The sequence below is a fragment of the Thunnus maccoyii genome, chromosome 17 (genome assembly GCF_910596095.1).
Source record: "Thunnus maccoyii chromosome 17, fThuMac1.1, whole genome shotgun sequence".
Taxonomy (NCBI): Eukaryota; Metazoa; Chordata; class Actinopteri; order Scombriformes; family Scombridae; genus Thunnus; species Thunnus maccoyii.
In genome coordinates, this window is record NC_056549.1 from 13,829,047 (window position 1) to 13,849,578 (window position 20,532).

The window sequence follows — 20,532 nt, forward strand, 5'->3', positions numbered from 1 at the left end:
AGAACTTATGCACTGATGACCATGTTGTGCAACAATGCCTGATGGTATCAGTGTCACCCAATTAAAGCTTCCTAGGAAGACAAAGGTTTTTCCCCAAGTGGTTGAAAATACATATTTGAAGAAGAGCTAAAGGAAGTAAAGACATCCACACCCATTCTCAAATCTTCTGTGGAGTTATCAAACCAGGAAATCTATTACCTTGTTTTTGTTCGCTCATTTCTTATGAATTTCTTGCCCTAGATCGAAATTTAGAGGGTGTGCTATTTTAAAATAACAGAGCAAAACTTATAAGAAAAACTGCTATATAATACATTGATTATAGATCCAGACTGACATCAAAGAAATGCAAAATTAAGAGCCTTCCATATTTAAAAAAAATCCATAAAAACAGTAATAGGAAGTACCACTCAAGTATTGTACTTGCATACAACAAGAAGGAAATACTGCACTTTTTACTCCTAAAGTTACTAACTAAAGTAGTTAAAATTAGCTCTACCCCAATCCAATGCTGCAATTTTAAATTCTGCTGACACGTTAATGATACAAAAAAAAAAGAGGGGGACCTGCTGAATGCAGAAAAAGTGAGAAATGCCTCTCTCTGTGTTTTTCAAGACATTAAATGCCTTTATTTATGCACATATTTCGCATATCACATGTTTTCACTTGTCTGTATAAAAAGGCAGGTTTAGGGAACCTATTTCCAGTTTTTTTTGTGAATACACATTAATGATACAGTAATAACAATTAAACCAATAATTTGATAGCCTATTATATAGCTTTAACAATATAATACTCTAATAGGTGTCTCTCTGTCTTCTACTTGGCTATATCTTGCTGATAATACTTTGTACTTGAATCCAGGACTTTTACATGTATGAGTATTTTTTTAATAGGTCATAAATCCCATAATTGTTTACTCAATGTTCCTTTGTGCTTAAAGACAAGAAATCGCATTATTATTTATTGTTGAACTTCACACTTGAGGCAATAAGCATGAGACTACATGACTGCTAGAGTTGGGAGGCTCCTCCTGCGTTTCTCAGAAGCTGAAACAGCCGCCCATTCTTCTGCAGCGTCTGCGCATGCTCGGAACAGGAAGCGAAAGGAACCGGAGAGTGTTCATCATATTTTTGAGTATTTACAGTAAAAAAGAAGTTTCCTTTTCGACAGGATAAAAAGCAGACATACAGGTAGGACCGTCTACACACCGTCTATACACCACATACCAACTTAAGCAACTTGGAAACGCGATTTATGTAAAGTTTCAGACAAGAATATCAAGTTTTCTTGGCGGATGTTGACATAGCTGCACTTAAACTGTTGCTTATCTTATTATCATTAGCAAACTTTTACACTGCGAGTTTGGCGTACGTGTTGGTTCAACTTCCATAACCAGTTTGCCACGTATTGTTTAACTTTAGGCTGAGTCCAATAAAACACTAAATCAGCCGCTTGTCACTGTTTACAATGTTGTCATGAAGTGTCGACTGTGAACTGTCAAAACGGTGAACAGCTGTTGAGGTTTCACTTTGTATGTCGGAGACAAATGGCTGCAGTTAAACTACCAGCAGATACGTACCTGGCTACTCATTTTTATTTCTCATTAACTTTAATGTCTCGGTCAACTGACAAATGTGGTTATATCATAAACTTTATGCGTCCGCGTGACTCAAAGAGCGTGCTCCATCTATTTCAGGAAAGGTGGGGCGCGAGGGCCTTGTTAATGAGCTGTGACGTCTGAGATTTGACATGGACTCCAGTGCTGAAACCAGTGACAGTTGTTTTATCTTTGCCTCCGTCACAGTTCAGCATGACTTAAATCCACTAATTCTGTGTTCAATCTTAGAAAAATGAGAAAGGCATAATTATGATGCAGCTGTCTGTCTGAGACATGATCAGTATAGGCTTTGACTGCAACTAGAGCTGCAATGATTAGTCGATGGAAAGGAGATTTGATAATCGATCAATTGTTTCAGTCATTTTTCATGCAAAAGTGAATACAAATTCTGGTTCCAGCTTCTCAAATATCAGGTTTGGCTACTTTTCTTTGTCATACATGATAGCAAATGAAATATCTTTGGTTTCGGACTGTTGGTCAGGCAGAACAAGCAATGTCAAGCCGTCATGTGAGAAATTGTGATACTATTTACAGACATTTTACAGACTAAACCAGTAATAGAAAAAGTAATTGATACAATAGATTAACGGTCAATGAAAATAATTGTTAGTTGCACCCCAATAAATATGTACCTAAAAGCTCTAAAATCTTGCAGGTTTTCATCCCCAACAAAACACAACACCCAAAGGTTGAATGTGGTTATGAGTGAAATCACACCAAGCTGTCCTTGGCTGGATCAAAAGTCTGCATACATGCTGCCCTCCAGGGCACACGGTTAGAGACCCCTGATGTAGGAATTACCTTGTATAAGTCATTTGTCAAGCAAAAGGGTCAAATATTCAATGGTGCCAGCTTCTCAAATATCAGGATTTGCTGCTTTCTTTGTCTTATACAGTATGATCTTCTCTAATTTATATAAGGGTGCAACAACTAATCGATTAATCAAATAGTAGAACGGCAGAAAATTAATCTGCACCTATTTTGATGATTGATTAATTAATAAAAAGTATTTTTTTTAAGCAAAACCTCCAATCGTTCTTTGGTTCTAGCTTCCTCAATGTGAGGAACTTCTGCTTTTCTGTGTTTCTTATCATTATAAAGTACATATCTTAATGTTGGTCTGACAAAACAAGACATCAAAAGATGTCACCTCGGACGCTGTGAAACTGTGATGGACATTTTTCACTATTTTCAGGTATTTTATTGACAAAATGATTAATCAGGAAAATGACAGATCCATCAATAATTCAAATAATTGTTATGTGCAGCCCTAATCTTATATTATTTTTAATAGTTTAGTATTTTGGATGGTTGGTTGGACAAAGTGAGCAATTTGAAGACAGCATCTTGGACTCTAAATCTGTGATCCACATTTTTCAATCATTTCAGCCATTTTATCAACTTAATAATTAATCAGTTAATCGGAAAAATAATCAACAGATTAATCGATAATGAAAATAATCATTAGTTGCAGCTCTATGATTTTTCAGAGCTTAGCTGTCAAACAAACTTGATGGACAGGGACTCTTAACAAATTCAGCTACCAAGTAAACTAGAAGATGATTTTATTGTAGTTGAATTGTTGTAGCAATAGGAGTCATGCTTGGAATAAGTTCCTGGTGTCAATGTCTGCAGACCAACTGCTGGATCCTCTCCAGCGATGCCTTCCGTGTGGTGGGAGCAGTGGCCCCTGCTGGTCACAAATGGTAGCTCTCCGCCTGGCGTCCTGGACAACAGCAGCTGCTTCAGCTCCACACAGAGCACCGTCCTGAAGGGAGTAAGCTTCGGAGGAGTGCCAGTTGTGCTACTGATCAACTTCTCCGTCTTTCTGGTATGTGTCATGTTGGTCTGCCTGTGATGTGATTCTGATCGCAAGTAAAGTTAAACTCTTGTGACCCTATTTATCTGTGTTTCTTGTCACAGGTGTTGCTGATCCTGTTCTCTATTATCAGGAGGAAGTTCTGGGACTATGGGCGTCTAGCGCTGGTCGCAGACAAAGAAGGGTCAGTTCTTGATCTGACACACTTACATTTTTTTTGGCTCTTAACACTTTCTCAGCGATGGTGGTATTACCTTAGTCTTGTGAAGTGAAGTAGACAAACTGACCAGAATAAATAAACCTAATGTAGTAGTTAAGTGATTGATTATTCCTTGTTTTCTCAATTAATTGATGAATCATTTTGATTGAGTCTTTGACACTGACCTTTGTGTATCAGGTTCACTGAGTCAACACACCGTCGCTATGGACACATGTCATCTATCAAGTCTAGTGTGGATGACCTTGAGTATGAAATGGTATGTAAAAGAAAATCTTTGTCTTTTGGTTTTGGTGCTGAAACTGAAGTATCAGTAAACAAAGCAAAAAAGAAGCAGTACTGCACATTATACTGCATATATGAAATTACAACAGTTGTTTTTAAATGTGCTCTATATTTAAAGTCCCCCTCAGGTCAAAAATGTGTATTTCATCTTGTTGCTTCCGTTGGATGTTTGAGCGTCACTGTGCAGGATGATGTATAGTACCGGTCAAAAGTTTTCCTATAAGCATGATTTGTGACATCACAACTAGTTTGGAGCTGATCCTGGTCCAGTATTCAACTTACACAAGTGTGATGTGGAAGTGCACATACACTGACTTTGCAATTACGTAGGAGACATCTTGTGTCCAGCAGTTAAATTTGTAAAATGAACACTATTTGCATATTCATAGATTCTTTTGTTTAAAGAGGGAGAAGGAGTAGGTTTCACTTCAAGGATTTTGACAAGATAATTTAACTTTTTTTGTGAAAAAAAATCATAGACAAAAATTATTATGCAAATTAGAGTGATTCATATACATCTTAAAATATGTCCAGAGGGGATCTTTAAATAAATTGACTTGACAACAACAAAGTGGCCTTATCAACACTGTTGCTTTAACATATCAATAAAAAACAGTCCAATTAATTATCGCGAACACTTAGCTGGGCTCTAAAATCACTTTTGTTTCACTGATTTGACAAACTATTGTACTAATGTGCCTAGTTTAAAGATTATTTTGGGAGACAAGCCATGGACCATCAAGAACTTACCAAAATATTTGTATGTCAGAGTACTCAAAATATGTCTTTTTGTGCAGGGTTTCTGTTCTTGGCTGCCGTACATCATCAGAATGGAGTAAGTGACTCAATTGTAGTTTGTTTATGTCTGTTGTGGTTCTGTTATGGTGAAATATTTCTCAACTTGTGTCTCAACCAACTGTCTTTTGTCATTTTTGGTTTCTTCTAATCAGTGTGTGTGTGTGTGTGTGTGTGTGTGTGTGTGTGTGTTTCAGTGAGGAAAAAATAAAAACCAAATGTGGCATGGACGCCGTTCACTACCTGTCCTTCCAGCGTCATCTTATCATCCTGTTGTTGGTCATCACCATCACCTCCCTCTCAATCATACTGCCTGTCAACCTAACGGGAGACCTGCTGGGTGGGTTTTGCATTATTCTACAAGAAACTCTGCTTTACAGTGATTATAGTCCAGCATTGCACACATATACAATGATAATGATGACCAGTTAATGGCTAAAATTACAGTTGAAAATCAGGAGCAGGACAGCACTCCAATTTGTTGATTTTTGCACTGACATTCTGGGAAGCGCTGCCCAGCTTCATATTGAGGATTCAGCACCAGTATGTATATAGTGGGGTTGAGCGTGTTGATTCATTGTGTAAAATTACAGTTACCCTACACATTTTCAAGGTTGTTTGACGTACAGATTATAGGTCAGGTGTGCATTTTATGACAGCTTCAAACATGAATCAAGCAATCAAAAACCGAGGAGCTGCACTGTCCACTTCATAATCAGTGACTTGTCTACAAAGTGTGTATTTTTTTTTCATGGGTGATTTTGAGCGATTGGTCATTTAAACTGTTTCTGTTCATGTTCTTATCTCTACTTATTTTCTTTCAAAAAAATGCTGCTTATTTCCATCAGACAATGATCCACTGAGTTTCGGAAGGACAACTGTTGGGAATCTTCAAAAGGGGTAACTACTGTTATATATATGCTTAGACGTATAAACAAGAGTTTGTATTGCAGAGGACTATTGTGGTTTGACAAGACAAAATCCTTTCTGATGTCTATAATTTTTGCTTCTAGGAACAACCTGCTGTGGCTGCACACAGTGTTTGCAGTTGTTTACCTGACCCTGACAGTTGTTCTGCTGCGACGTCACACATCACAAATGAAAGGCATGCGTAGAGAAACAGTGAGTCACTTACTATATAAGACTAGACCACTAGATAAATAGATTCATAAATAGATAGATACTTGATTTATCTCAAAGGGAAATTAAAAAGTTTGATTAGATTTTATGAAAGTTATGAGAATCCATACTTGGTCTGAATAACAGTTACCTTTCTTCCTGTCTTCAATGGCAGCATTAATTTAAACAAATTACTATCACCTGTCTATTAAGAGCTAAACACATAACAAAAAACCAGATTACAGTGCTTGACAACATTAACTAGATGCTAATTGGCTGTTATGCTGGAACCTGACTTTAATCTATCATTCTGGTTTTCTGTTTGTAGGCCAGAACCACTTTGTTTGTGTGTTCAGTCCCTAAAACGGCAACAGAGGAGGCTGTAAAGACCCATTTTACGTGAGTAGGCTGAATTGTTTTCAGATTTTGTGAAGCTGAATTTTGGTCTTCGAGCATTGTACTTGCATGCTACCAGTAATATTTCCATTCCTCAATGTCAAAACTGTTTTTTAAACAGAGAAGCATACCCTTCCTGCCAAGTGTGTGCCGTCACCCTCAGCTATGACGTGGCCAAGCTCATGCACCTTGATAAGGAAAGGTAAGAAATCAGATGTAACTGTAAATAAATATCATGTGATGGTTGCCCTCTGTGGCAGTGAGTACATACCAGCACGTACAAGAGGGCATGGGTCTCAAAGTCATATCTGCAGCTTATGTCCTACGGAGCCACCAGTTGAGCACAGTTCATATATGTTGATATTTGGTGTTTGATGTGAGCTATACAATATACAAATTCAGCTTCCGTTAAAGCTCCACTAAGTAGCTCCTTGTCTGCCAGGCAGCTTGTTGTGAAGGGATTTTACCCACTTTTGATCAAAAAAATAGAACTGCATTGTTTTATCACAGTTTAATCACTTTGTAAAATACTTGGAACTGCTTTTGTATGAGATTGTGCTCTACAAATACATTTAAACTTTAAAATGAAGCAGCATGGCAAAAGACAAGTGTTTGCACTGAATTAATTTAAGCTAAGTTTAAGCATCTTGTGTGTTTTTTCACCCCAGGATGCGAGCTGGTAAAAACCTGCGCTACTATGAGCGTGTCTTTGAGAAAACGGGGCAACGTGAAATGATTAACCTCCAGCTGTGTGGTCACCTCTGTTGTTGCGCCAACTGTGAGAAGGTGAGATGGAGCAGATGATTTGACAGGTTCATGCAAGGTGTCTGTATGTCTGTAGTTTTCATCTTTAATGTTGAGATCTATGTCAAGAAAAGTAAAAACATGTAGTATTTTTATACCAGTGTTTTAAATGTTTTTTTTATCAGTCCTGGATTATGGTGACATTTTATACATGCATGCTTCAGCTGCAACTCTGAAGCCCTTAGATGCTGTCTATCACTCTGCACCAAGATTTATTACTGTCGATAATGATGATACTCATCATTGTGAGCTGTATGCTAAGGTTGGGTGGCCCTTCCTCTCTGTAAGGTGTGATAGACACTGGGTTTTATTTATTTATAAAGCCCTTACTGGTTTTTTACCCCCTTACATCACGTCATTGCCCTTATTGAATACACTCAAATGATTGGATCAAATTTCAGGTGCCAGCTGTGTTTACAGAGCTTAGAAAAACCAGTTTTTCTTCCTGTGCACCTACATCCTGGAATAATATGCAGAACAATCTAAAGCTTATCTCATTTTTATCATGCATTCATTTGTTTTATAATTTTAACTGTTTTATTTGCTCTTAGGTTTCATTATTTTACTAATTTGGCTTTTTTTAAATTGTAACTTTTTATTGCGGTTTTTATCACATGTACCTTATCTGTGTCTCTTGTTGCCTTGGATCTTTTATTTATTTTTTTTACTCGGCTGCATTGTAAATGAGGTTCTACATTAATGTATTTCCAAGTTGAAATAAAGGTTTGTTAATTAAAGATTGCTTCAAATGAAGTATTCAATCTGTGTGTGTATGTGTGTTTCCGCAGGTTGATGCCATAGAGCACTACAGCACCAAAGAAAAAGACCTGCTGGAAGAGGTGAGGAAGCAGGTAGACTTGGTGCCACAGCGCCCCCTGGGGATTGCCTTCGTTACCTTGCAGACAGAGGCTATGGCTAAGTAGTGAGTACTAATTTGAAGACATATGATAATACAATATAGTCCAATATCAATGCAACCAGTACCTTGTGACAGTTTTAGCTGTGCCTTATTGATGTTTTTTTAATGGGGAAATGTGCTCATACTATCAACCAGAAGTTATTGTTTTGCATTCAGTATGTGCCAGTGTTCCCTGCCATGAGAAGTTGTGTGGGAGGTGTCTGGCAGCCTAGAAGCAGCATTATGTATGCTGACTATGCTTGTCTCAGTGAACAGTGATCTCTTGAGTTTATAGTCACCACATTACTTTTTACAGGAAGCTGAAATTTGGGCAGCTGTTATTGTAGAAGCTGGTTAATGTGCATCACTGACAGCATTTTTTTTTTTTTACTCATGTCAGCATTTTGAAAGACTTCAATGCAATCCAGTGTGGCGGCAGAAGCTGCTGCTGTGGGAGGGAGCCCCAGCCTTCATCCAACAGTGGAAGTCTGAAGGTGAAGAAGTGGACGGTCAGCTTTGCACCACATCCCAGAAATGTGTACTGGTAAGGATATTCATCAATGAGGAATCATATGTGTTCCATGCAGATCATATAACTGGGTATTTATAATACTGGTGCCAAAAGGACTGGGTAATAATTCAATATCATCATTAACTGACTATTAGTGGAATCACATGATGTTTTTGTTTTTACTAAATGCTTTCGTCCAAATGAATGATTCTAATTAAATTGTTATTGAACTAATTGAGTTATTGAAGTTTTTTTGTGTCTGATGTAATGCATAACAGTGGACACATTTCATTGCATTGAATGCCAGTTTGATGATTTTATGTGATTTTGTATACATTTTCCATAATTTGATATGTATTTAAACCATGAAAGTATTCTTTGTAATATTGTGCCGCTGATTTCAAAGATATGACTCAAAGTATCGACGAGGTATCTCAACAGACCATACTTCAATACATATAGCACAATTGTCCTTGAAAAAGACAACACATTCCATATAACCTTCTTACATATCGTAAGTTACTGCAGATCGTTTCAAATGTTTAAACTTAAAAAATGCAAAATTGTTGTTTAGATTGACTTAATTGAGTGTAACTTTTTGTGTGTAACTGCCCTGTTGCTTCTTTTTCTTCTATTTTCCCCATCCTACAGGGACAATCTCTCAGTGCAGGGTTTTCCCTGGTTCATGCGCTATGTGATGCTCAACTTCCTTCTTTTCTTCCTGCTCACCTTCCTCACGACTCCCACCATCATTATCAGCACCATTGACAAGTTCAACGTCACTAAGCCCATCTACTATCTCAATGTAAGACTTACACATGCAGACGTGTCACAGTTTTATTTTCAGTGCTACACATCTACTGATTGTATGTATTTTTCACCCTAGAGCCCTATCATCAGTCAGTTCTTCCCCACTCTCCTGCTGTGGGTCTTCTCTGCATTGCTGCCCACCATAGTCTACTATTCTACACTAGGAGAGGCACACTGGACCAGGTATGAGACACACACACACACGCACACACACATACACATTATGTATTGGTAATGCAGTGATTGGTTTCTGTTAGCAGAGGAAAATGTTTGTGATCCAGTGCCATCTGTGTCTCAGGTCTAGCGAGCAGCTGAGCATGATGCGTAAGCTTTACTTCTTCCTGCTCTTCATGGTACTCATCCTACCCTCACTAGGACTCACCAGGTAATTTTTGTAACCATCTGTTTTATTTTTCTGCAGTTTACCCAGTATTAAGATTCATTGTTTATTTGCAGTAATAATTTAGCTGTAAATGCTCACAAATTAAAAAAATGAGGAGGCATAAGATTACAATCATTTCACCTTTGATTCAGTGACAAACTACCCAGCTACCATCACCTCAGCCAAGTGTCGATGTTCCAAAAACAAATCCTTTGAGTCCCTAATAGTATGCACTGTATACACAGTAAAATAATAAATTAAAAAGTGAATGTCAGTTAGCTGTTTCCTCTCAGGATGATTCAGAAGGAACCATGCCTAACTTTTAGCAATTTTTTTTTGTTTGTTTCTCCTCATTAGTCTTGCAGTGTTTTTCCGCTGGCTATTTGATAAAGAGTTCCTCTCAGATGGGAAACTCAGGTTTGAGTAAGTAACCCTTCCCTTTTGCTTCTCGCTTTTCTTTAATTCTATTTGCTTCTCATCAAAAATGTACAAATTAATTTTAATTGAGGCTTTCAGACTAATGTTTTAGTCATACAGTTAGTCAGTTAGCAGTCAGTCAGTTCTGGTCGTAAGTTATTTGCAACAGTTTCTCTAAAGTTATGACTGAAAATATGTGAGAAACACAAGATAAGAAAAGGAAAATGTTCTCTTATGCAGCCTGTTAGTTTTGTATCAAATTGGACTGGATTCTATTGTCCTCAAATTTCCACATTGGTTTCACTTTATTGTCCATTTCTTTTATCTTTTTGTTTTCCTTTCCCTCCTTACACCAGGTGTGTGTTCTTACCTGACCAAGGTGCATTTTTTGTCAATTATGTGATTGCGGCGGGCCTGGTGGGTTCTGGGATGGAGTTGTTGCGGTTGCCAGGTTTGCTGCTCTACACCGTTCGTATGGCACTTGCTCGATCTGCTGCTGAAAGAAAATATGTTAAACAGGTTTGTGCATTATAGGAGTGCTGCACCTGGGCACCATGGCCTAATCTTTGTTCATTGGCCAGGAGACCTACTCAGTCATAAAGGGTTTATTTAGCAATGTTTTAGTGGAAATAAATGATGTGGACATATTCACTTGTAAATGTATTTTGTGATTTTGATACAGTTTTTCTGATTTTATGGGTCTTTTCTCAACATTATTATATAATAAGTGTATTCCACTTTAATAATGTCCTCTCTCCATGAAGGTAGGTGTGGAAAGTCTTTGGTTAGGTGTTCCATGATATGCGGAATATGTAAACAATCGTAAATGAGTGTGTAAACAGAAGTGTTCTGGCCAAAGAATGATCAATGTTTATTAGACTATACAGATTTATAATGTATTGTACTTCCAGTAAACACAAGTCAATGAAAAGTTCACGAAAAATGAAATATCTTGTTTTTTAACTTTTTAATTCTCAGTCTCACCTGACTTTTTTTTACTTTTATTTACAGAACCAGGCCTATGAGTTTGAATATGGAGCCATGTATGGCTGGACCTTATGTGTGTTTACTGTCATTATGGCATACAGCATCATTTGTCCTATTATTGTGCCTTTTGGTGAGTAATTAGCAGGGCTTTACACAAGCATTAACACACTCACACACTATACTGTGTTTGTCTGAAATTAATTTCTATACCACAGCATAGTCCCAAATGTCACTTCCATGGTGGTGTTCTTAATTGCTGCGTTGTGTGTGTCTGACTCCGTCAGGTCTCTTATACATGTTGCTGAAGCACCTGGTGGACAAACACAACCTGTACTTTGCCTACCTGCCTGCCCGCCTAGACCGTCAAGTTCATCTGGGAGCTGTCAATCAAGCTCTGGCTGCGCCCATCATCTGCCTGATATGGCTTTATTTCTTTTCTGTCCTCAGAACAGGTTAGATACATGCATACGCTAAACCTGGAAAAAGTTATTATCCATGAATTGACCTGAGATTCACTAATCAGTAGTCCTTAACCACAGCAAGTGAAAAAAAAACTATGTGTCTGGGTGCATATGTGGTGTTTCAGGTTTCTGGACTGCCACTTCTCTGTTCACCCTGGTGGTCATGAACATCACTGTCTTCATCTGTGTCAGCTACACCTGCTTTGGCCATTTTAAGTACCTCAGTCCACACAACTATGAGGTGAGCGTTTGCTTGTGTGTGCAAATACGGGTACCCATCTTTGTCATCCTGCACACTGAACATTCATATTTCCCATGTGTTTTTGCAGTCGAAAGAAGATGATGAGGATACAACTGAGGGATGTGATGAAAACACCACGGTACTGTACTTGTACTTGTTCCATAACAAATTACATATTTATATTGATTATGTTTATCAGGCCAGTTCTTAATACTTCTGATCTTAATTTATTAGATCAGATATATTTAGAACTGGCCTCATAAATTGACTTAACTCATCTTAACTATGCTGAAGTCTTGATTGATCATGATGCCAAGTTTATATCTGATGCATCCTAATTTGCCTCATAAGTTTTCAGGAGCTTTATCCATCCCTAATCCTGAATTTTCTTTTTTTATCAAAGTCATACTTTGGTCGTTACATGCAGTATTGCATCCAACACATCAGCAAGGATAAAATAATGCATAAAAATGAATACTGAGAATCACTTTTATAGCACTTTTGTTTGTTGTGAGTACTCATCTCTCTCCTCTGTGATATGTACAGGTCTACCTTCCCAGGGTGCTTAATCCCAAATCACCTGCCAGCACCACACAGGCATCTAAACTCCAGCAGTCTTATGGCTCTACGGAGGAGAGCCCAGGCTACAGCTCCAGCCCAGTGGAGGGCAGCATGTCAGATAGCTGAATCAGTGTATTTCAACACTGAGTCAAAGTTTCAAGTCAGGATGCCCTCGACTCCTGATTGTAAATCTGCTTATTTAACAAATGATTTCAGCATTGAAGTCAGAGTCTGAATTCAGCTCTACTCTACTGCTTAGTCAGACACGGCCTGTCCCGATGAGAGGAAATCTCCAGATGGGATGAGAGAAGAAAGTGCAATAGATTCCAAAGCATACGTCCCCTCTACTTTCTTAGAGATAGGAGTTTAAAGTACCATGTGAGACACTGGGTCAAAGATGAATTGCACTCTACAGGAAAAAAGGCAAATAGGAATTTTAATTTAAATTTGGATCAGTATTTGCACTGGACCAGAGTAGCACATCTTCTCTCTCAGTCTTGTGTATTATAAAGCACAGTTACTGTACATGCTGTATTTTTCTGTGTTTAGCCTTTTTGATAAGGACCAATCTACCAAAGAATGCCTTGCCATTTCAAAGAAGCCATAATATTTGTAAAACAAATACTGGATTTAATTTCTTGCACATAGTGAAGCTAATTATGCAAATATGAAGAACAAAATAATCTGATGCCACTGATGTGGACAAGAAGAGCTTTTTATTTGTTAATACTTATGTAGATTTTGTCTAGTTCAGACGTCTCTCATGTGCCTTTATTGATTCCAAAAGACAACACCTGCCAAGGGAATAGCTCACTGCTCAATATTAATATTGCAGTTTTTGTATTAAGAGAGGACTATCATGTGTACTAACAAGAGTTTAATGTTTATACTTTTGTAATTAGACAAAAGAACCAACATTTCTATCAGTATTGCTGGAATTTTGCAACTCAAACGTTTTGTTAATATTTTGTTTGACTCATGTATTATAATGGTTAGAACCATCATTTTCATTATTATTACAGGTAAAACAATAGTATTCAACCATCACTGTAGAAATTCTTTAATAAGGTCAAAGTTTATTTGTATTTACAATACTTTTAATTTCTGTTTTTGCAGCTTTTTAAAATGTGCATTTTTAATAAGGAGCTGAATCCTTAAAGCAAACTTGAAACTGCTCAGTGGTTAGTAAATGGAGAGTTTATTCTCCAAAGTTAAATTGATAGAATTGTCAGTTCCAGATGTTGACGAAGAACTCAGCCTTGATATTGTAAATGGTTGTACAAATTTCAATATTAAACATTCTGTCATGCAGTTTTAAATTACAAAAAATGGTAACAACTTTAGAGTTGTGAGCGTGGTTTGTCATTGGGGGGCACTGTTGAGCCGTGGTGGGGTAGCTTAACCTCTGAAATATTCATAAAGCAGTGAAAAAAGGATAAATGCACAGTGTTTCATTGAGGATTTCTAACATATTCTGACATTGGTATGAGCCAGTTTACTGACAATTCCAGTAGCTCCACCTCCTCACCTGATCTTTCACTATTGTCTCCCTTTCAGTTCTCGTTCCCTTTGCGTCGACTTTTCCCTGCCCTTTTCCCCTTTCTCACCACGGTACCTGCCTCAGCTGAGAACGACCTCTGTTGTCATTTAAGGGTTTTTAGTGGGCTGCAGTTGTTAAATATGGGTAATGAAGTGCTAAGCTAACAACATATCTAGGTAATTAGCAGTGATGAAAAGAAGGGGAGGCTATTGGCAAGGATCAGTGTTCTCTAATGGAACCTCACAATACTTCTTGAAATGTATAACATAAATAAGGAGCTGAAGTGTCTCCAAAACAACAGTAATTATAGAATCTATAGATACAGATCCATATGCACATATTAACCTGCTGGTCTTACACCACCTACACACATAAAAATGAACATGTAGTAAAGAAAACCCAGCTTCACCTTTCATCACACATTAGCTACCACAAATAACTGCATATTAAGCAGTGACTGTATGCAAAGTTTAAAGACTGTTACAAAGAGACTTTGAAAAAACGCTTTTTCAAACATTTTTTCAGAGTGATATAAATTTGGATCCGAGTGCACAAGGGTTATTGACTGTGCTTCACCCCTAATGTTGGACAAAGATTAAGTATTACAAAACAAACTTTCACTTGTTTACTCTTTCTCAAGTATTATTACATTGTGTGTGTGTGTGATTAAGCAATAAAGATACTGTTCTCAGTAAATGATCCCCAGTATGCTGAAACTGATAATATAACCAAAACTATAGCCTGTTTTCTAATGAAAATCTAATAATCACACAAACTTACGCTGCATGACTTCTATACAAAAAAAGGCCTGGAGACAGATTTGAACAGACTCAACAAAGTCACATGAGAAAGCTGTGCAAGGTCAGGATGTGGGGGCACTAATAACTTGCAGATATTCTCATGTGGCTCCAAGGATGAGCTCAGAAAGAGATGTTTGGTATCAGACACCTGATATATCGTCCATGACTTGTGTGTATGTGATGTGTCTTTAATGCGTGCTCACTGCTTGGGAGAACTTCTGCTGGCTCACTGGAGCAGGAGTAATGTGGACGGCAGTATGGCTGTAGGAGCCTGGGAAGCTGATCTGTCCAGCGGCGGCCAGAACTACAGTGTACAGCTTTCCAAAACCACACACCAAACTTTGACCCAATGTTAAACACACCACTAATTCACTGGCTCAGTTTCGGGCCACATGGTTCTGGGCCTCTAGTAATGAGTGTGTGAAAGTCTGAGCTCAAGTTTGGTCCAGTTACATGCAAACTGGGTGTGGTTTATAGCAACAACAATGTTCAAACTGCTCGCTCAGATGTTCACATGGATTCATATTATTCGTGTTTAGCTTTGCACCAAGGTGCTGTGCCTCACATTTGACCACCTAACTCTTCCAATTCACTTGTGAGAGACATATGAAAAAAATAATGGTTAAAGGGGACATATCATGCACATTTCTTAGAGTTCTATATTTATATTCTGGGGCTTTACTGGAGTATTTTTGCATGATTTACAGTTTAAAAACTCATCCTCATGAACCCACTCTGTTCTGATTGGCCATCTTCCAGGAGCTGCCTATCGGCAGGCTTGTGGCGGTTCCGGAGGTTACATAAACAGTAGTAGTTCACTTCTCTACTACTACTACTCAAATGTCAACTTCTCAAACACATCCGTACATGTTAGAGCCCAAATCCGATCTGAAATATGCGAGTGGACAACGTAAACAACCCATGGAACAATCTTAGCAACAAAGGCTACCAATAGCAGGCCGTTCGTGGGCGTGTGCGAACAATCTGACATCATCACAAGGAGGAAGTAGAGGTAACTTTGCAGACAGAGTGTGCAGGCTGAAACGTCTGACTTTCAGGGAGGATTTTTACACGTTCACCACAAGTTTCCAAACTTGTTTAACATGGACATCTGACATAATAACAGTATAAAGATAACAGAAAATCACAAAAAGCATGTTATGTCCCCTTTAAAATAGAAGCATCAGAGGTCCTGACTCTTTGTCCCTAGTACGGGTCAAGCATCCATTATTAGACCCTCACTGCATGTAAATGCTCATGTCTTTCAAATGCTATGCCCCCAGTTTGTTACACAGACTCTCTGTTGAAAATTTACATAGAAAACTCTCAGAAAGCCACAGAAGACATTATACAACTGTTTCCAAGGGCTGAGTAAGATACTATAAACTACCGCTTTCATTCTCCTTACAGTATAAAGTATGATTTTCCATTCTTAGTTTCCGCCTCAATTATTTATCTTGTCTAGAGCCTGACCAATAATGGGTCTGCAATGATATATTCATTTTCCCGCATAAATACATAACTTTAAAACATTTTTGATAAGGGTCCTTTAAATTCATTTGGAAACTATATTTTATGGGTCTATAATTTAATAATAAGTTTCTAACCATTTCCAAGACGTATCCTGGAAATAAACTGTGCAATTTGGTACAAATTATAGGGAAAGAAAAGCTTCATTTAATCCCAAGAGAATATTCGTTCAATGTTCATTTATTATTGAACACTTTATTCTCCATATATGTCGAATTTGAAGAATATGAAGAATGCATTTCAATTTTGCACATTCAGCTGATCTACTGTGCACTGACTACAGATCATTTTAATGAATTCATTTGAAAAGCACCAACTGGCTTTAGTTTTCAATAATTAGTCCCAAATGACATCATTCTGTCCGGGAAATATCTTGGACATTGATAATATCCGGAAATTCCAGATCCACAAAATGAGGCATTACCATTTGTTTTGTTTTATCGTGACCAGGATATGCAGTAACCAGGACATTTTACAAGTTCAGAAATAAACTTGTCGGTGCTCTGTGGTGGACAAACTACAATGGAGGTACTGTTTCTGAATTATCGAAAACACATCTTTGGTGGAAAAGTAATGAAACGCAGAAACAGAAATGGAGAAAGTGATACTAAACACATTTAGAAAATACAAAGAGAAGAAGGATTAAGGAGTAAAAGTACAAAGTTTGAAATTTGAGGAAAACAGACTGAATCTATTGATTACAATAATTACTGGTTTAAGCAGTTGGTTGGCACCCCAGGTTAAATGAAACAGCACTGATTTAGCCTGTATGGTATTACTTGTTTAAACAGCACACCCTTCTCCAGATCAAAATATTCACTCAATGTTAATCCAAAACCTCTGTGACTGTGTTTGTGTGTAGGTGTGCAACCCACTGAACCCAGTGCCCTCAATGCATTCTTGGTATTGTTGTTGTCTGTGCTTTTGTATACCACAGACGTGTATTCATTTAATTCTGCACTCCCAGGCCAATGAACTTAAGAAAGAGCCGCTGTGTTTGTGTGAGTGTGTGTGTGTCAAATAGGAATTAAACCCATTTAGAGTTCTGAGGTTTTGGGGTCAGGCTTCCTTCATGTCACCACCAAGATCGATGGATGTGACCTCTGACTGCTCCAATTTGTATATAAACATGGCACTGGCCAATCAGGGCATCGCGTGGGATTGTGCCAACCAATGAGAGCCTCTGGCAGCATCGTGCTCTGTGGCACTCCCATCTTTTGTCCGTCAGGATTAGTGCCGTGGCAACGCTGGTCGCCCGGGAGGTGAGTTTCCCAGAGCAGTGGGACCAGGACAGAAACAGACCGCTGATGGTAACATTCCAAGTCTCACTTCCTTCTCGAGCCAATTGGGAAACAGAACTGGAGCAGGGCGTGTGTATGTGTGTGTGTCACTCTGTTATAACTACTGCTTCCAGACCCAAAACTTCCACCTAGACTGCCAACTCTAATGAGGTGCCATCCTGAGCAACAAGCTCAAAGTGTGTTTGTCTGTGTGTGTGAGTGAGTGGGCCGTCCTTGTGTGTTCTCCTCTTTATGGGGTACGCTGTAGAAAAGTCACCCCACTTTCCCTCCCTTTTCTGTTGGTGGACTACATTAGCCAGGAGAGTGGTGGTTTGTAACTTTAAGTTATAACCCTTAGGATTTTCATGAAATCAAACCCCATTTCTGATACTGTTAATGGTCAGCAATTTGTCTGCCACTGCCATCCAATGTATTTTTATTCTGTATTTATCACCACTCTATATTGTAGTTTTCACTGTTAGCGACAGAGTCCGCTTATTCCCGCGCAGGATTCAAATTGCCTTCACACGTACAAAGGATCCACAGGAATCGATGCATGCATGTAATCCAAATGTCCTACTCCTGCTGCTTTACATCACATTGGCTGAACGCAGCAGTAGCAGGAAATGTTCAGTTTGTATCAGCATCTGTGATGCAGCTGTAGCAGTGTGAACAGTACTTTATAGAGACGTAACTACAGAATGTAAATACATTCAATGGCTGTATGTAAAGATTCTCAGTCATCCAGTCATGGTAAATCCAGAAGGGCTGAAGCAAGTGGACTTGTTTTAGATTTAATCTAAATTCTTCTATCTGAAACAAGTCCAGTTGTCCCTGCCTTAGCCCTTCCGGATATACTGTACATTGAATGGCTATTGCAGAATATGAGATACCAACCATAAATAGTATCGGATATGTGAAAAAACATGAAAATTAACATCTTTAAATGCTGTTGACATGAGGGTAAGAATGAAGACAAGGGTGATAAAACAGTCAGAGACCTAAATAGGATCACCGAGTACAAGATCAGCCCAGCACTATAAGACCTGTCAAAAATCATTTGTTGGACAGAAGCCAATCATGTTTTTCCAAGTGTAACTTAAGCCAACTTCACACTGCTTATACTGGCTGAGACCGCTGGATCTGAGCCAGGATAAACCTAACAACCGATGCTCGTTTAGTGTTTTAAACTTGATTTGGCTCATATGCTGCTAAGAAGAGCCACACTGATTCCAGCACTACTCATTCTGTTTGTTTACAGACTGCTGCATGCAATGAGTTCAGGATATGTCACCATTATGAAAAAATCCACTGGCAGCAACAAAATTCATTCAGAGTTGAGTTGGCAATGGAGAAAAGTCTTTGCGACTACACCTTTCATGAATTAGACACCATTAAAGCATCTTAATCAAATGCAGGTTAATGGAGGAAGAAGAGGAGTTTACCTTGGTTTGGATCAGGTGGAAGATGAACATATGGTTAAATGTCACTTGACAGTTGGATGATCACGATGGTGATGGGTGAGGTAGAGGGTTGCCAAGTGCTCACTCTGAAAAACACAAGCAGTAAAGGTATTTATAGATCAGATTGGAAAACAGCTGATTGATCAATTTGTGGATAAGTGGAGCTTTTGACAGTAAAGAAAAGAGGAAATTAGTTCAATACTAGAAATGTATTGAAATTAATTTAGATTTAAGCAGAAGGATTGACTCACCAGTAGAAGATTGAAGTTTCCCAAATGAAGTTTAGCAAAAGCTTCACATCTTAGTATAATAAAGCTTAGAATCTCCAAAGTCACTAAAAGGTGATTAAATCACATCATGTCACAAGCGGGTTAAGAGGCGTTCAACTATCTAAAAAGAAAGTTTCTGCTACATGACTCTTGAAAAGCAAACGTATTCCACTTCTATGCTTTTCTGATAAAGCAACGGACTGCACAAATACTCAACACAATGACAAAATCACACAGCGCACAATGACATCTCTCCTCCACTTCCTCTCCTCCCTGATAGTTTATGTTTAAGCTATTTCAGATGTGGCCAAATCACCTCTATAGGTTCAGCCCTTAAACATACACACACACATACACTGGCTGCTCCCTCATTTTCCGGCCTTAAATCCTATTCATGAAATTGCAGTAAGCCCAAAGGAAGAACGACTGCCATGTGCTGCGAGTTCATGTCATGAGCCATTAAATTACCTTAAATTATGGCCATGGAAGGACTTAAATCGACCTCTATCTCATCTCTAATTACACAGGTATTTGTTTGTTACTCACTCAGGTGAACACTCCCTCATGCTGTTTCTATTCCCTGACACACAAACACACACAATGATTGTGTGTACATAGGAAGTGGACCCAAGATGACTTTATAGCAGAGTTCACTCCTATAGCAGAGAAACTTTTCCATGCATATATCTCTTCAAGACTGGACTACTGCGGTGCGCTCTTCACAGGGACCCCTGGCAGGAGCATCCAGGAGCTCCAGTACATTTAGAAAAGCACTGCCAGGATCCTGAAGAGAGCGCAAAAACACGAACGTATAACATCAATTCTGTTTTCATTGCACTGGCTCTCTGCCTCCTTCAGGGTTGACTACAAGGTCCCTGCTACGCACATATAAATCTATCAACGAACATGTGCCTCCTAATCTACATGATCACACCACAATCCCCACCTGCACCCTTAGATCTGCCAACAGCGTGCTCCTCCGGGCTCCCAGTGCTAACCATACCGTACTAACCATGGGGGGGGGGATTGAGCCTTCTGCTCTGCTGCACCATGCTTGTGGAACAGCCTTCCTAACCATCTGAGGGCAGCACAGACCCTAGACTCTTTTAAAAAAGACCTAAAAACCTTTCTATTCAGGAGGGCTTTTTCATCTTAACTCTTATTATTATTATTTTCTTTATGTTATGTGTTCTATGCTATTAAAGATCCCCTCCAGACATGTTTTAAGATGTACATAAAGTATTCTACTTTTGTAATTTGTCTGATATAGTTTTTCCACAAAGTTCAATTATGTTGTTAAAATCTTTAAAATGACATCTACTCCTTCTC

At 38.5% G+C, this 20,532-nt stretch overlaps 1 protein-coding gene across 1 annotated transcript; it reads left to right on the forward strand.

Moving 5' to 3' along the window:
* Nucleotides 1-1,021: 1,021 nt before the first annotated feature.
* On the forward strand, nt 1,022-13,660 carry tmem63a (transmembrane protein 63A). The gene is made up of 23 exons (XM_042391097.1): nt 1,022-1,190; nt 3,254-3,449; nt 3,542-3,621; nt 3,835-3,913; nt 4,737-4,774; nt 4,932-5,074; nt 5,583-5,634; nt 5,748-5,856; nt 6,182-6,252; nt 6,371-6,451; nt 6,918-7,035; nt 7,842-7,975; nt 8,352-8,495; nt 9,114-9,267; nt 9,349-9,455; nt 9,571-9,657; nt 10,012-10,077; nt 10,428-10,590; nt 11,083-11,188; nt 11,343-11,510; nt 11,645-11,760; nt 11,849-11,899; nt 12,307-13,660. Exons 2-23 carry the CDS (start codon nt 3,279-3,281, stop codon nt 12,445-12,447), a joined length of 2,379 nt encoding a protein of 792 aa, XP_042247031.1. The 5' UTR covers nt 1,022-1,190; nt 3,254-3,278; the 3' UTR covers nt 12,448-13,660.
* The last annotated feature ends 6,872 nt before the right edge of the window (nt 13,661-20,532 follow it).